Here is a 16,330-nt window from a genome sequence, read left to right on the forward strand (position 1 = left end):
GCAGATGTTTCCAGGAATTAAAAATGTAACACTTAATGACTTTAAAACTCATAATTCTTCAGTCAGCATGAACATGTCTTTTTGTCTGAAAAACATTACTCATGTACAGAACTTTCCTAATTTAAATTCTAATTTATGTTCATATTTTAATTAAACTGGTATCTGTTTGAGCTGCTGCTGAACAAAGAGGATGTACTACAATGGTCTACATTATAATATAGGTCATTATTCAAAAATACAGCTAAGAAACAAACCTGTTAATTTGTAGCATTGTGTATTACTGAAGTACCTTGAAGTACTTTATTTTCAAAAAAGCCAAACCAAATAGTAGTGCAGCACAGTATACATACCAAATGCACAATGATTGATGGCTAAAAAAAACAAGGGAGAAAATGTTTACATAAGAACATCTGAAGTATCATCTGTACCCTACTGATTCCAGGGCTTCAAGTGACAGCCCATCCATCTTTAGGAAATCCTAAGCCCCTACATATGACTTTGAGGGGCTGAGATGGCTGCAACCAGTTTGAGAGACACAGGCAATGACTGTCAAGGCAGATTTGGGGGTTCAGAACTTGTTTTCTTTTCCTTAAATAGCTCAGATGTGGTAATCAAGATATATTCTGTAATTCTGTTTTACAGAGGCTTAGGCAAATGTTAATCTGCTAAACTAATGTCAATAAAAGGAACTTCCCCACGTACATAATTAGAAATTCTGAGATTCTTAGGCAAATCTTTAGCTATTTTGAGATCAAAACAATATATATTGATATACTAATAACAATAATTCCACATAACACCAAAAGGTATTCACTGTCATAACAGTAGCATACAAAGGTATGAACAAAAACCATGTTGAAAACTAATGAATTACTAAACATACTAATTTTCACCTAAATTCCCAACACCTTTATAAGTCCATGGCATGTCATGTATATTCAAAATGTCTGCTTCAATTAACTCATTTTAGAAAACATTTAATCTCTGTTTTGTAGACATGTATGAGGTGAACTTCAGCTCCCCCTCATCCCAGCCCTCTGCTCACAGAGTTTCAAAACTGAGGTTTCCCATACCAGCCTTATTTCTCCACTCCTTCCACATTCTAGCATTTTGCAAAGGACTTCTACTGAGTACAGGAGCATCCAGCCAGTTGTGGCAGTCTTTCAACCTGCCCTATTTTTAATATGTGTCAGACACTACTGTGTTTCTCCTGGGGATATGAAATAGTTTTTGCAAGACATTCAAGAAAGAGAGCAAAACAGAACTAAACAGGGAAAGCTGTAAGGCCTCTCCCGTCTTATGAGGTCCCTCAGGATGGCTGGAGCCATCTAGGGGCAACAGATTGCCATGTACTGATCTTCTCTCAGTGACAGCAAAGGTACTCATTCCTAACAGATCCCTGTAATTAGTCCTCAGTCATGGGCAGATGTTCCTCAGGACACAGTGTCAATCAGATCTAGGGCTAGGGTTGGGAATCTATTACTGAATATGTTTTTTTAGGATTTTGCATTGCATTTCATGGGGACCACTGCAAAATAATTTAAATCATAAAATTTAACTCATTGTACCATACCACATCTCAAAAGGGAGTTATTAAATAGGGCATTTTTCTTCCCTTCCTATGCTTGCCATCTATTGAGGCAGTTATACTGATTAAATAGTCTGATGCTATGTTCAAAGTCCCATGAATTTCCTGGTTTCCATGAAGTACCTTTTTAAAACTGGATCATGAAAATAGCACTGGGAGAACTCTAAATGCAAAATACCCTTCAATTTATTTACAGACAATCAAGTGTTCCCAACATTTATTTTCCTTATTAACTGTTCTCTAGACAGTCTGTACAGCACTTTTTCCTCTAGAGATCCACTATAACCAGGGAATAGAGAGAAATCTCTATCAGTCTATCAGAGTGTATGGAAAAATCATCTCAAGTGAACAGTGGGCCACTTCTTTTTAGAGGGCATAGAGAGCAGCACTTACCCTGCTGACTTCTTTAGGAGCCGTTTCATCTAAAAGGAAACAAACCAAACAATTAGGCACTCTGGGAAGTTTCCAGGCTTAATGAAGAACAAGATAAAAAAAAACTTCAAACGATTTTTGCACATTTGTACAAAACTTTCCTAATACAGTTCAATCAAGTGATTGAAATATTCTGAGACTGGTTAGCATTTACAATCTTTTAAAAATTCCTAAAGCTAAAAATCAACTAAAATTAGGATAAAGTATTTAGGAATGCTATCCTGACTTAATAAAAATACAAGGTTTCATACATTTTAGAATTCAGAGGGCAGCTGGCACAGCCCAGCTAAACAATATATTTATATCCAATAGTCTGAGAATTAAAGGCCTTTGTTATCAAATAAATGCCACCAACACTCTACAAGGAATCTAGTGAGCAGATCGAGACCTTCTGTTCTAATATCAAAGATTCTAGTTCTGTTGACTTTTTGGATGTAGAAAAAAAATCTTGTAGCCATAAGAAAAGAGGACTATCACTGATGTGATCTGGCATAACATGTTAAAAGAAAATAGATTACAAGATTTTATAAATATATATATATGTATGCATATATGTATAAAAACAATGTTTTTTCCTTTCAAATGCAAACAATCTTTCATGCATTTTTGGTAAGTTTAATACATATAAATAAACACAGGTACAATATCAGAGCTAAAACATTGAGTAGTACTTCTGAAGATGTGGGGAAAGCAGCAAGAACACATCTGCCACAGGAAGAGTTTCCAACTTTCAGTTTAAACACACCAAAAGTAGCTTTAATACACCTTTACAAACCTCCAGTTGGTTAGTTGTTTCTGAAAACATGAAGAGAACTTTTAACCTTTTATGTGCTCCTGGGAATCAAATTACTATATTTGGAAATTAAAATTAAGTCAGGAAATAGATTTAATCTCACAGAAAATACCATATATTTATATTTGCCAAAGGCTCTTTATATCTTGCCATTTAAGATGAACTTTTAAACAATAAAGATAGAAAACTCCCCTATTTTCTAGCAAACTCATTTAACACACAATTTCTGATGAAATAATTCTCTATAGCAATACAGATTTCCTCTCAAAATTGAGCAATACCAAGGAAAATAATATATTTCACAACCATGAGCGAATATTAGTCTTCTCTTAATCCCAGTCAAATGATATGCCGCTAATTTACACATGCAGAACATGGACATAAACATAATTAGGCAATTTAAGGCAGTTCTGTTGCTTGCAGTGCAATGTGTAACACATGCTCTGCCACCTTCAGTGATGTTATCTTCCTGAACCAGACAAATCTGCATACCAGTTACAAGAAGAGCCAGAGCTACACTCAAAATCCCTCTCCCCTACCACCTGACTTCTGACACTGAGCAACAGGAAATGTGAATAACAGAAAACAGAGTGATGACATGACACTTTCCTTGGAGTGTGCTCGCAGTTTTCAGTAACCAACGGATCAAACATTTCTTCAATCAGTGGTGACACACTTCTGTTTAAAGGATGGGGTTTTCTTCCTCGCACTTTTGTGAGGTAGGAGGGGTGTTAGATTTTGTTTGGCTGGTTATTAAAACTGAGTCATGAGTCTTCAGCATTCTCAAAATGCTATGAGATCAACATATAATACAAGAAAAACTATTTTACTTTGAGTCTGCACACTATATATTTCATCTGATGCATCCTATTCACCTTATTTATCAGCCCTGGGATTCTACAGATCTCTCAAGCAAGTCCTTCTCTGCCTCATGCCCCATCTAAACCTTTCCTAATTTGATAGGTCTGGTCTGATTTGCTGCTGGTAACTCTCACCACTGCTGCCACTTCCTCTGCACCTTGCTGGGTTGGGAAATCCAGAACTACAGGCAATACTGCAGCTCAGAAAAACACAGCTAGGGCTTGGAGAATGACACAGGGATGATTTATGGAGTTTCTCTCTATTTGACAGGAATAATTCCTAGCATTTTACTTCTTTCTTGATAGTTACTAAACCTTGGCTAACATTTTCAAACTTTATATTCTGTAATATTGATATCTCTCTCAAAATTATAATTAAGACTCCCCCCACCCCCACTGTATGTGTAAAATTACTTTCCCCATGTAAAGTAGTCAGCATTTATCAGAATCAACATTGCCACCTGTTTTAGCTCTCACTCAGTACCTTTAGTACCCTGGATAAGTATGCCCTAAAAAAAATAAAGAAAAATCTTATCTTCCAAATTAACTTCAACCCTGCATCCTTTTACTCAAGTCATGATGTATATATTGAAAAACATGGGTAAATCATACTAGTGATTTCTCTCTCTACTGGAACAAAATCAATGTATTGTAACATATGAAATATAAATTACTACCATCACAATTTTATTACTTTCACCCCATTGTAAGACGTAACTGCCACTGCAATTTCAGCTTAACTACCTATACAATTCTAATTAACAACTGCACAGTGCACTACGGTTACGCAAAATAATCATTACAGTAATTAAAGACAGCATCCATCTGGGAAAGCTTCCATACTAAACCCAGAAATATAAAATAGAAAGAAGCAGAAAATAAGAAAGGGAACGAACAGAAAAAAAAATCCACAGAAGTTTGTTGTTTGGGAAAGTATAAATGATGCTAGGTTTAGTTTGGCTTGGGGTTCTTTTTATTGGGGTGTATGTGAAAAGGTGTGAACTGTGTAACTGTTCATTGAATAGGAAAAATTCAGATTTCATTTTACACCTTAAAATAATAAATTCCCGTTTCATACTTAGATTTCTATGCATGCATTTTAAAAAAAGAAAACAAAACGAAGGCCAGTAAGTTTTTGACAATTACAATATGCTAAGCCAGATCATTCACAAAGAAAACTTTAATGCAGATAAAGTTTTCAGCTTCTCAGACATTAAATTCTGAGGCATTTACCATGGAAGCAATGATTCTAATTTCCAGTTAGTTTTATCACAGGAACTCTTCTGGAAAAACAATGTTGACTTCCTCCCTTGTCTTATGCTGTTCTTTTTTATGTGTAGTTAAATGCTGCTGCTGGTACACTATTGTTGTTGATGACAGCAAACAAATGCTCAGGATTAATTCTGTTTATGAGATCCCAGATAGCTTTTCAGTCACAGTTTCCTAAGGAATTTTTTCCCACACAGAAGATGTCAAATTGACCTAATAACTTTTCTTTTAAAAATTTGCTTTAGACTTCAGATAATAAGACAGAAGTTGTAACAATTAGATCAGCATGTATATATTTGCCACTTTTTTTTTTTTTTTACCTTGAAAAGTGTCATACACCTATAGATCAATAGAAATTCCACATCAATTTGTGTAGATGGGCTAAAGACTGATCTCACCACCATGAAATAAAGTTTACCAAGTTTACTTTATCTGTGTGGTAGAATGGCATCAGTCAGATGAAATTGGTCAGTCTATTTTAATTGCAATTTACATCCTTGTTTTAGACATCTTGAATCTGGCAGCTTATGTCTCCACTGAATTTGTAAGATCTTTCAAAGACACCTCATCTGAGGGTGGGTTTCTTAAAGCAGTAACTATCACACATATGCAACAGAAATTTCAAGCCATCACTCAAAAACATTCTTGCTTCTCTTAATGCACAATCTCATGGGCACCTGAAAACCTCCTGATTTTCAAGTCTTGATTTACCTCACAATTCAGAACCACTTGTATTACTTCACAGAAAACTAACTTAGTTTGCTTAAACATCATCTTAGACATTGCAAGGGAATATTCATTAGATTGATCACTGGTGGCATACTGTGTTCCTTTCCCTGAAGCAGGACAGAACATGAATTCTAGCTATTTTACATGAACAATAAGACCTACATTTTTATTTTTAAGTTGCTCAGTTCTTCCTCTTCTTAACTAACATGCATCAGACAATAAATAAAGCCTGAACCAAGACTTCACTGCAGATGGTAAGCAAAGAAACATATTGTCTGCCAGGTGTCCTAAAATTTTACTTCACTCCTTTGCATGTAAGCGAACAGGGCACTACACACAATAGGATGCAGGGGAGTGTGCATTTGGCTTCATTAGGCATACCTAAGTCTGGTAAATTTGGAAGCTTACTATTTTCTATGGTCTTAGCCCACACTAAACTGATGAAACAGTTGGAGAAATTTCACGGCATGGCTTATTCCGGCCAGAAAACTTCCAAAAGGCATCTTATGAAAGTATCAGCAGTCCTTGTGAGAGCAGAATGGCATGAGGAAGATCCAGGGGTAGCTCCACACTTATACATCCATGCTCATAAAAATCCTCAACTGTACAATGCATGTGACAATTTAAACTAATCTATGAAGGGCATTCCCACATCTGCTAAAAGCTCCATAAAATTCCATAGAAGTCTCTCATGTGTAATACACCTCAGCAAAAATCATGTTGGAACCTGGGCTCTGACCATCAGGAAGAAACTTAATAGTTTCCAGCAGTAAATATGCTTTACCAAGAAAGTCTATAATTGTGTTTTATGGTAATTAGCCGATGACTTCATATCCTATTCAACAGGGCTGTTGAATGACAAGAGTGTTAAACGGGTTAGCTCATCTGCCGTATCAGTCAACGAGGTGCAATCACCATTGTTTATTACCGGAATGCAGCCACAAGACAATGGGCTGAAGAGCGTGTAAAACAGTTTATCATGTTTTTATACTTGCCAGTTTACAGCTATACCTCCATGCCCATATCTACTGCTTTTCTTGTCCTGCACAAAATTCTGCCTGGCTTTCACTCCACTGGCTGCACTGCAGCTTTCTTTAAAATTAATTACATATCTTGCAAGTATGTCTGGTGAAGGAAGGCTCTCATCCAGTAATAAGACAATTTCAGAATTACTCTCTTTAAATCAAATTTGATTTTCCAGTTTTAATTTATAACATATCCTTAGAGTTTACTGAAATCAATGTATCTAAGAAACAGCATTATCAGTACTAATCTGTCATCTCAGTTTTGAATGGAACTGTCCCTTTACTCTTGAATATTTTTCAAATATCAAATTCAAACATCAAAATCGAAGTATTATTGTGTTCATGGGGTGTTTTCAAAGACAAGGAAAAAATTACATTTTTGTTGGTTTAAATACTATTCAGACATATACCTTAAGCAATTGCATTAAAATCAATAAAACTGCTACAGCATGCATTGGAAAACAGAAATGCTTTCATGTATTAAATGTCATGGCATTTCTGTAATGTATAGTGGTTTGGGGCTGAAAGAGATGATTAAAAGAGAACACTGAAGCAGGTCCTACAAAGCTCCAGCAACCTGATAAAAGCCCCACTGGATCTTGTCCACTGCAACACATATGGATATTTTAAAAACACATTTATATATAAATAAAAAATATTATAAATATTGATCATATTAAAAAATATTTTATTTGGATATTTTAAAAACATGCATACTGTTAGGACCCTGCTGGGCCTCTTGAGTTTGGCCTTGAGTTTGTTTGTTCCTAGACCATGAATACCTCTTCCCAACTGATGGGATGCCTGGAGAACTTTAAGGAAAGACATTTCCTCCTGCTTTCCCAACAACTATATACAGCCCACACTCCACTCTGAGCCCAGTGAGGCAAGCTCAGTGCTGTGACGTTCCCATCCCTGGCATGGAGAAAGGTTCCAAGACTTGTTGGCCCAAAGAGTAACCAAGAAATTTCAGCAGGTTGTCAGCTTCTGGAGCAGGAAATACTGCAAATGGCTCAGTGACAGCAAGAGAACATAATAATCTTACACATGTTAGGAAGAATGTAATCTTTCACTTACCCTGGGGAAATAGAGAATCAGTACCAACATTTTTAGCAAACTTTTTGCTTTTAATTATTTCTATTTTGTTCTCATCCCTACCTTTTCGATCACTGTATTCTCGTCTCCTTCTGTTTAGAAACATAAAAGATTGTGTTTTTTTAGGGAAAAACATGTCCATGTAATAAAAGTGTAAGTTATTGGACTCTTAAGAAATTGTTTGAAATTTTCAGATTCCAGTGTTTATCGCTACAGAGAATCAAAAGTACAACAAGGAGCTTCGCAGTCTGCTTGATTTTCTTCTTTCTGCACCTCTGACTACATGGAAAACAACTGTCATGTTACTGAACTTTGCAGTAAAATCCTCAGAATTTGCAGAAAAATCAAGACTGAGTAGTTTTCTTCTCTTTAGAACAGCTGACAAAAGAAATAAAAGAGAATGCCCCAGAGGAAAAGTTTGCTAACGTCAACAAGGGTAAGGGATCATTAGAGCTTGAGATGATACCTTACCACGTGGGAGGGTGCAGTGATCCAGTGTGAAACATATTTATGTCAGGGGAATCATTTCAGTCCCTCTGAAGAAACCCTACTGTAACTACAACATAGGTACATTTGTATTAGAGATGTATTTTATTTACTTTACTCTGGAGATTGAAAACCAAGAAACTAAAAAATGTTTAAATTAATCAGGAAAAAAACCTGAAGATGAAAAAGACAGACTAAAATTTACAAATTAAGTCTTTTTGCTTTTAGGATATTTCAGCTGATTTGTTAGTAATCATAATCAAGTTCTCAGTGACTGAGTTGAATATTACAGAAAAATGATGTGCAGATAATTCATGACTTTGGAGTCTTTGAAAAATGACATGTTACACTAACATGATGAACAGATTGAAACCAAGAGAAGATTGAACTATTTACTACTTATCAGTACCACCACTGTGAGTAAAACATTTTGCTTGCAATGAGAAGACTGCTAAAAGAAATTTAAAATTATAACTTCAGTGAGTGGAAAAGAACAAAATATATAACTACAAAATTATAGACAATTCTCCATGAAATATAATGACAGCACCTTATGAATTTCTGAACTAGTCAGATTTATTCTAAAAAGATTTTATAATGACAGATAATTATAATTCACGAGAGTGATACAAGAAAAAATACTTAAAAGAATTATCTTTTTGGCTGCTCTACAACAACAACAAAATTTCCAAGGTGTTGTGGAGTTCTGTATTCTTCTGAATATCTACTGACATTTGAACAAATGCAAAATTTTAACTCTCCCTAATAGCAGGTACAGTATTAAAAATTCTAAGTCAGATTTTGAGAAGTTTTTAGGCAGGGATACATGACTTAAAAAAAGTCTCCAAAGCAGTCTGGCACCAATTCCTTAAAATAAAAGGAAGTTAAATACCCCAGTGATGAGCAGGTGTGTTGATTTACCACTGCTCACGTGAGAATGGTCATTCATTAAGTTGTAGAGACTCAGCCACTTGTGAACTTGTGAACCTTTAAGATGATATTATGGTTATCTGAAATAATTGAGGAAGGTTATTGAACAGTGAGCTTACTAAAAGACAAGATAAGAATGTGACGAATACCAGTTGTCCCTGGCTGAAACAAGAATGTTCCCAATGAAGCTGTGTTTATATAGCTCTGACTGATCTTGTGTAACCTCGAGGACATGCTGTAACAGCCAACATCAGACACTTCAGCATCAGAAGACACTACACAGTCACAGCACCTAGCAGCCCACATGCATGAGGAGATATGGTCATTAAATGCCTTGGCACATCAGCATACAGATTTTCCTTTGACCCAGATTGGTTCTCCAAGAAGTTCCACAAAAATTGACAGGTAGAACCCAGTTCTCAGTGGACTGATGATTTCTGAGTATGCCCACCAGCACATCCTCATGCTCCACTCTGCCAACAAATCTGCATACCAACTTTCAGTACAGAAACTTTGACACAGGCTTCAAACTGAGGGCTGGATGTACTATGAGGCACTGATGTCAGTACCATCATAAGAATCTAGCTCTTTGAATCATTAAAATGTAAGAAAGTGAGGTAAGTCACAATATCTCCGCAATCTCCGCAATTAGGAACCTGAGAAAGACTTGGTGACAGAAATCATCCCATCCTTAGGGGTTTGCAAAGCAAATGTGCTCCAGACATAATTTCACACAGAGAAGAGATTACACTGGAAATTTCAGAAAGAATTCTCTACTCACAGCTCACCTGAGAGATGTCAAGAAGAAAAAAAAAAAAAAAGAAATGTCCAAAGGAAAACTGCAAATTCAGATCCACAAGCTTAGAGTAAATGAATAACTGGCTATGTTCATGCAAGACAAAACTACTTTCATGTGCATTTTTTATTTAACTAACAAAATCCAATGCAGATGGTAAATTAATTGAAATACTTAATAAGAATTCAGGAAATACATAAAGAAATCAGCTGGAAAGCTAATAAACTCTATCTAACACAGCAGTAAGAAAAACTGGAAGTACCACTTCTGTTGGTGGAATAAAGGGAACCAGAGCCAACCGCACCTCTTCAGCACGGCTGAAGTTGCCACCTGCTGGGATAAGGAGCTGTGTCTATCTCCCAAATTGTCAATCTCAGAGAACTACTAATGATCACACACTGAGAGCCAACAACCAAGCGAAAAATCTATTCCTGCAAGTTTGAAAAGGGTAATTCATAATCTAAGCCCCTTCTCACCATGCCTTCAAAATAGTTTTGAAAGAGTCATGACTGAGGAATCTCATAACTTGTCAGTTACAGCATCATTCTTCCCAACTCCCTTCATCAGGCCTGCCACACCGTTTTGTCAACACCAACACGAGTTGCTTACGTAAGCAAGCGTCACACAACTATTTGGACAAGGAATTCGGAAAAACAACCCCGTGACACAATTGCTTCTTAGACACTTTATATGCTACGTCTACCTAGTTCACAAACACCAGAGCTGTGTTAATTAACTCATTTAGTCTGACATCTACTCAGGCCTACATGCAAGGCCACCCAGTTTCCACGTGCAGCACTAATTCCCTCGGGAGCTGCTAGGGGACCTGACCATTTCCAGACATCAGGCCACATGTTTTGATAGCTAACTGCAGGAGTGAGACTAAGTCACCAAACAGTACACCAAAGAGAACAGCCTACAGAACTACATAATAAGCTGGTGGTTCAAAAGACAAACATAATTAAATGAAACAAGACCGGAGAAAGAGTGAAGATCCAAAGAAAAGACTTTGAAAACAAGAGTTCCAAAAGGAGGACATGCATGGAGAGAGGGACAAAGATGCTAGGATGAGCAAGCAACTTGGACAAAGACCTCAGATGCTACCAACAGTGATATACTTTACTGACCTCTCTAGGATTATTTTACTTTCTGCCAGATCCAGTAAAAATAAAAAAATACTGTTTATTACAGTTCAAAAACCCTCAAATTGCATTTAAAGAAAATCATACATGTAAGTCACGAGGTAAGAATTGCACAAAAAGAAAACTCCTTTTGTTTCCAATATTGTTCACTGCTACTGTTAATGAAAAAAGAATGATGGAAACTTAAATCGTAAGCTTTAAAAATACAGCTGTCAAAAAAAAAAAAAAAAGTAGTTGCTTCAGTGTGCTTTGCCATTTTCCATCAAGTGAACAGATGGCATTATTAAAATTCTAGTAGAATGAAGTATTTATAAGTTCATTAGACAACACTAACTATACAAAATAAGACAGTAATATAGCAAATAAAGCTGCTGGATTCAAAATAGCATAAAAGTACAAATAAGGGTTATAAAATCACATTTATGAGTTAGTATACAAAAACAAATATGCCAAATGAAACAAAATCTAAAAAAGAAATGCAGAAAAAGCTCTATAAAACAGTAATTTATTTTCCAGGGTCACTTCCAAGTTACTCCATGCATTCTGAGCATGAATTCTATAAAAAGGACTTCAAGTTTGACAGTCTCCAAGACAGCTGAAAGGGAAAAAGCCAGTTACATTTGCTTTTCTTTAAATGTATATATAAAATTTATACTATGATGTACAATAAGAATGAAATTGGTCCAGAAATAATGCACACAGAAATGTAAGTCTTATTCACTGAGGTGATGTTCTTATGAAATAAAAAAAAGGCCAAATGCATCTAGTACATAGGTCTGTGCTTTTACATGCTGTGCCACTTACTGGCTTTTTTGATACCTGAGGTGTTTTATCTTTTCTTCTCTTCACTATTTCGAATTATTAGCCTACAGTGAATTCACTTTGGAATCACTAATTTGTAATTGATTGCCTTACCTTCTATTGTCTTTGAGCCACAGCAGTGTCTCGACTTGGTAAAGTGGTGTCTGTTAGGGTTCTAATTAACTTGAATAAGATGCAAATTCCTGTCACCTTCAAAATGTGCCAAAATGGATTTACTATAAAAAGAGATAGCTAACAAACTGAAAATTCAGCTTTCACTCCAAATTAATATATACCAGTTCCCATATGTGCAGATTTATTCAAATGCACACCACTTCTCTCTGAAAATTTTATTAGTACAATCTGTGTTAAAGTTTAACTCCTTTAAGCACCCCGTTCTCTCTGTGCATATTTTATTCAGCCTAACATGTCATTCTTGGAAAGTCCTTGCTTTGATACCTACATGGAAAATGACTCAAAGGGAGACATGTACAATTTCAAAGCATGAATCTTTCTCCAGAGTTTAAAGAATTGCATGGCATTTTTCCTTTGGAAATGGAAGGATCTATTACCACAGGAGAACATTGATGTGTTGGAGTGAGGCTAGAGGAGGACCACCAAGTTGAGTGGAGGGACGGAGCACCTCTTGTATAAGGAAAAGTTAAGAGAACTGGCATTTTTTACAACCTGGAAAAAAGACTTTGGGGTTATGTAATTGAAGCCTTCCAGTACCTGAAGGGAGCCTACAAGAAAGATGGAGAGAGACTGTTTACAAGAGCACATGGTGACAGGACAAGGGGGAATGGACTTGAAATGAGAATTGGTTTAGATTTGACATTATAAAGAAATTCTCTACTGAAAGAGTGAGGAGGCACTTCCTCAAGCTACCTAAATAAGCTCAGTCTGCCATCCCTGGAAGACTGAGCTTATTTAGCTCAGTCTAAATAAGACTCTCCAGGCTGGACAGGGCTCTGAGCAACCTTGTCTAGTGAAAGGTGTCCCTGTCCACAGCAGGGGGCTTGGAACTAGGTGATCTTTAAGGTTCCCTCCAACCCAAACCATTCTGTGATTCTATTACCTAAACCATGTCCAGTGTTTTATCAATGTTTGTCTATTACTCAATCAGATCCAGCTGATGCCATCTCAGATTAGAATATTTGAAACTGTCTCTTCCTGAAGAGATGAAACTATCTAGAAAGGAATGGCAAGGTGCAGGTCCACACCAGCAGAAACCAAATTGAGCCTGAAGTGCCACCTTTGTGCTCTCCCCACTGACTTGGGGCAGTTTACAGCTGCAGCAGTGAGCCATAGATATAACCTACAATTACACAAGCAAAACGACCAGTGCATGGGAAAGGCTGGATATACACACCCAGGGATGGAAGCTGAGGGCAGGCAGTGCAGGTTTAAATCGACCACAGAGTTATTTCCTGGGAACAAGAAGGTCCTGGCCTGAGCAAACACCACTTGAGCAGACAGAATTCATTGGCATAATGACTGGGCTATTCAAGACTAGCTGGTGCCAAATAAAGGAGCCTGAGATTCTGGAGACATTCAAGGAGGTGTTGAAAGTTCTCTTTGCTAAGATGATTGCTACTTAATTTTTTATTTTTTTTTTAACATGACAAGTTCGTTCATATGCAATAGCTTAATATTTAATAAAACAAAATGCAATTATGGCTTCCTTCAGGCTGGAGACATGGACACATCCTCTTTAGTAAAATGTAGCAGTTGAAGAGATGTCTAGATTTAATGGGTCTTTCCATTCAAAGAACGTGATGACCACAACATTCATTTCTATTAGCTTCCTTTAGCACAGGACTGGAATGAGTAAGAAGCTTTAATATATTTTAGGTACCTGTAGAGCACGCAGAGAAAGGTTTATGTAAGAATTCACACTATTGTCTTCAAATCTGGAAAGACTTAACAATCAAGACAAACACTGCTAAGTCATACCTCTGAGTATACACTTTCTATTGGTCCATCTTGCATCTAAATGATTTAGGATTGATTATTTAAATGATAATATTTTAGGAACAGTTAAAGAGGAAGGGCATTAAGATTTAAAATTATCTTCAGCCTCCTAATTTTGAATTATTTAGCCAAATCTCAGGTAGAAAACAAGCATGGAGGGAAATTTCCTTTGACAGAGCAATGACAGATTCCCTAACCTCGTTCTAAAAGATGCCTGTGATTTCAGTAACTGATTTACACTCTGTTATTGCTTTTAATACTTACTTTTTCCATTACAATTCCAGATATACTGGAGGAATCCAAACCTACTCCCTAATTTACTTTTGTTTGTGTGCCGACTGCAGTACGGCAATGAAATTGGATAAGGTGTGCCTACAATATCAATGACAGGGTAAAAACGTGCTCAGTTCCAAGAAAAACCCAGTGCTAGAGACTACAATTTTTTCAAAGACAAAAAAGGTATCTATTATGTTTCAGTTTTTGTCTTGGGAGAAATATGACCTACATGGCTAGAGAAAATTTATTCCTATGAATATCTAATACAAAAGATTACCATAAAATAAAAAGCCATGGCTCAGTGCTGTGAATGGGTGGATGCACCCTACTGTGCAGTAGGGAGTAGAAAATAATGGCTGGCTTTCCAGTGGAAAGGCTTGGCAGTCAGCTGTGTGGTGCAGGCTGGGTTCTATCCCCAAAGACACATTTGCTTTGGCAACATAATGGGAGGTAGTTTAGAGTGCAAAAATTAAGGAAAATAGTCTTTGAATTTAGCCTATCAGTTGATCAGTGCTGGCAATATTCATACTGTGCATTATTTGATCCACAGAAAACAGCAAAATAAATATTCAGAAATAATTTTTTAACAATGGAATCCTGTGTGCTCCTAGTCAACATCACTTTGTAATTATGAAAACAAGCAAAAATCCTTATTAAGTACTTTAAAAGTTTTCATTTGAAATATTATCAGTCACTAAACTTATTTCTTTCTCTATACATATTTTAGCAAGTGTCCTTTAATTTGATGCATAAAAAAATTTCCCATAAACACAAAACAAGAATATAACTGCATACATTCCTTTAGAAACCCACTCCAGTGTGCTGGTTTAAGTTGACAGCTAATATTAATATAAACTGGACTTATTACTTAAATTGTGACTTGTTATATCCCAGAAATTATGTTTTCTTTAAGACAAAAAAAAAACAAAAACAACAGGCTCTATGCCCTGCTACTTCATGGGAATGAAAACCACCAAGAAAACGAAATAGAACAAATACAACATATTTGTTTGCATCTATGGGGTGCTAATTGAAAAGGGTGAGTGTCTCACCCTGCTATCACCAATAGATTATACAATCCATCCCTCCTTTTTGTAGTCTACATGCATCTACTCCTGCTTTTGTTCCTTTCTCATCTGTCCTACGCTTCCCCAAAGGGTTCTCCTTTCAGTACATAAAGGAAAGAAATAAATCATTTGGTAAAGCCATTTCATATTCCTATCTTTACTGGGAATGTAGGCAAGGATGTTTACAAAAAGCATGAGTGGGATAAGCAGGTAAGCTGTTTTCTAAGCTTCTCTACAGACAGAGCAGCTCAGTTTTTCATGTATTATGCCACAGTATCTTTCAAACACTCGTCTTCAGAGCAGTAATTTTCTAGTAAATGCTGAAAGCAGTGGAAACTTTGTAAGATTCTGAATTTGTTCAAGGACTCAATAGGATGAGGATTTATAAGCAAGTTGGGAGGGTTCTTCAGATGTTCAATATGACAGGCAGGAGCAAACATTTAGGTACTGACAATTTTTTTTAACCTATTTTTTGCATACAGTAACTTTTTAGACAGTCACTGAGACTTCATCTTTAGATGCATAGATGCTCCAAAAACAGATGCATCTGGTTTTGGAGCAGAACAAGAACTTTGTATCATCAGCTCAAGGAAAGGCACCACTGTTCAGCATGTATTTTCCTGCAGCATTTCAACTGGTCATAAGGAGTTAAAGATATCTTTTTGGGAAAATGAAAAAATACATTCTGCTTTTGCATTAACCCAGGACTTTCTGCTAGAACTAACAAAATGAACTGCAGCTTTGTGAGTTTTTTTTGCTGTGTGTATAGATGCCAGTATCTGGAACTCAACATATACTTTGTGCAACCACTTAGAGGAAAAATTGCAAAGATTAAATATGTCAAATAAAATATATTTGATCATAATACAATCCCTTGCAATGAATCTGAGGCACTTTCAAAGAAAAGGTCAGACTGAGATAGCAGGATTACTGAGAGGTCATAACAAAAGTTTAGTACTTTCTCTAGACTTCTAATCTGTTTCCTTGAGGAAACAAGAGTTACCAAGCCAGTTTCCACTGATTCCTCTCTAGACTTGGGTCCTGGACATGTTTAAAAACATTTTCAC

The 16,330-nt window shown here is 36.3% G+C and overlaps 1 protein-coding gene across 2 annotated transcripts in view; it reads right to left on the minus strand.

Annotated features, from left to right (window-relative positions):
* PDE10A (phosphodiesterase 10A) overlaps positions 1–16,330 on the minus strand; it is a 173,116-nt gene that overhangs the window by 68,075 nt on the left and 88,711 nt on the right. For both annotated transcript variants that reach the window (XM_015621170.3, XM_015621168.3), the window contains exon 3: positions 1,982–2,010. In XM_015621170.3, the coding sequence (XP_015476656.1) occupies positions 1,982–2,010 (29 nt within the window). The remainder of the gene's footprint in view (positions 1–1,981; positions 2,011–16,330) is intronic.

This window comes from Parus major, chromosome 3 (assembly GCF_001522545.3).
Source record: "Parus major isolate Abel chromosome 3, Parus_major1.1, whole genome shotgun sequence".
NCBI classification, from domain to species: Eukaryota; Metazoa; Chordata; class Aves; order Passeriformes; family Paridae; genus Parus; species Parus major.